At 45.6% G+C, this 1,447-nt stretch overlaps 1 protein-coding gene across 1 annotated transcript in view; it reads left to right on the forward strand.

The window, feature by feature from the left end:
- Positions 1 to 206: 206 nt before the first annotated feature.
- Positions 207 to 1,447, forward strand: part of atat1 (alpha tubulin acetyltransferase 1) — a 10,479-nt gene continuing 9,238 nt past the window's right edge. The window contains exon 1 of the mRNA XM_042710726.1: positions 207 to 238. Within this exon, the coding sequence (XP_042566660.1) occupies positions 207 to 238 (32 nt within the window). The remainder of the gene's footprint in view (positions 239 to 1,447) is intronic.

Consider the following 1,447-nt stretch of genomic DNA (forward strand, 5'->3'; position numbering starts at 1 on the left):
TTTTGTGCTGTGTTTGTATACTTAAGAAGGGATGAACTGTTCCTTGTGTTTTGTATGCTTTAGCTCCTAAACAAAGACAGAGGTGAGGGCAGGGTAGACACTACAACACACCGTAGATATGATGTCATAGGCCTACACTGCGGTGGGGCAACAGGCTCTCTTTGTGAATATTCAGTCACTGGAAGGATGGAATACAGACACAAGCGATGTTCCGTATGTTCGCCACCGTGTGGGCAATGTAAGAAAAATCGTCAGATCCTAGGTAACATCTAACACTGGGTGGACCTGGCAACCTTCTTACTCGTTAGCCTACCACCAGTAGACAGGACAAATTCTTGTGCGCTGCTCTGTAACCACTGGTAGGCAAGCCGAGACATTTCCATGCGATGCTCAACAGGAGAGAGAGGGAGAGAGAGAGAGAGAGAGAGAGAGAGAGAGCAACTGTGCATTGTTTCCTTTGACTCGATTAGCAAACCTCAAACGTGTGTAGCTGGTGTGGCGGGGTTGTCATGCTGTCCAACAAGTATGCTATAATGGAAACCCTTGAGTATTGGTGTATGCGTAATGTAGACTATCCCAGGTGCGTATACCGGGGTGTTCCCCTGTCTTTCCCCCGAGGGGAGGGCGAGGTAACTTAGGCATTGGTGAAGAGTGGGTGGCTGTAGTTTCAGTTGGTTTTATGGATGGCTGAACATTTCCCCACAGATTACAATGCTACCTGTCATGTTGAGCCACCTCCACCGACCACATACACCTACAAGCATTTTGTTATACTGCGTGGTATGTCATAAACAGGTGCATGTTCGCCGCATAGAGATAAGAAGATGCTCAGTGATGAAGGTGCTTACCCTCCTGAATATTGAAACATTGTTGACTCGTACAGTGAGAACACGGCTTGTAGCCTAATTACACACTTCCTTTTGCTTTAGGAAAGCTGCTGGGCACTTTTGTAGTGCATTGCTGCCTCTCGCCGTCAGTTGCTGGAACTAGTAATTATAAGTACTCAGATATAGGTATAGAGTCCCGTACTTGTTTTTGTATTGCGGGTACATTTTTATAGAATGGTACACCGAGCTCGGCAGATTTGCACACAATTGCCGCCTCTCCTGAGAGTATTATTAGCATTGAAGAAATACATGTTTTAGCGTTTCAGTGTCCCCACAAGCTACATACTTCCCATCATGCTTCCAACATTAAACTAATCCCTACAAGGTCCCAGCCTCAACCTAGTTAGCTTGGCTCAACCCCCTCCTCACTATTTCCTAGAGTCCTTATTCCCCCCCCCATCTGGGTGATTACTAAAACGATGTCTCCCTTTACTCTCTTCCTCCTAAGACTTTTGCCAACTTCTGCCCACCCAGTCTACCACCCAACTTCTTTCCTCGATTGTATTAAAAAGGCACACTTTAAGGGACACTTGTGATTTTTTAAATTATTTTTGTATCTT

The sequence above is a fragment of the Clupea harengus genome, chromosome 19, assembly GCF_900700415.2.
Source record: "Clupea harengus chromosome 19, Ch_v2.0.2, whole genome shotgun sequence".
Taxonomy (NCBI): Eukaryota; Metazoa; Chordata; class Actinopteri; order Clupeiformes; family Clupeidae; genus Clupea; species Clupea harengus.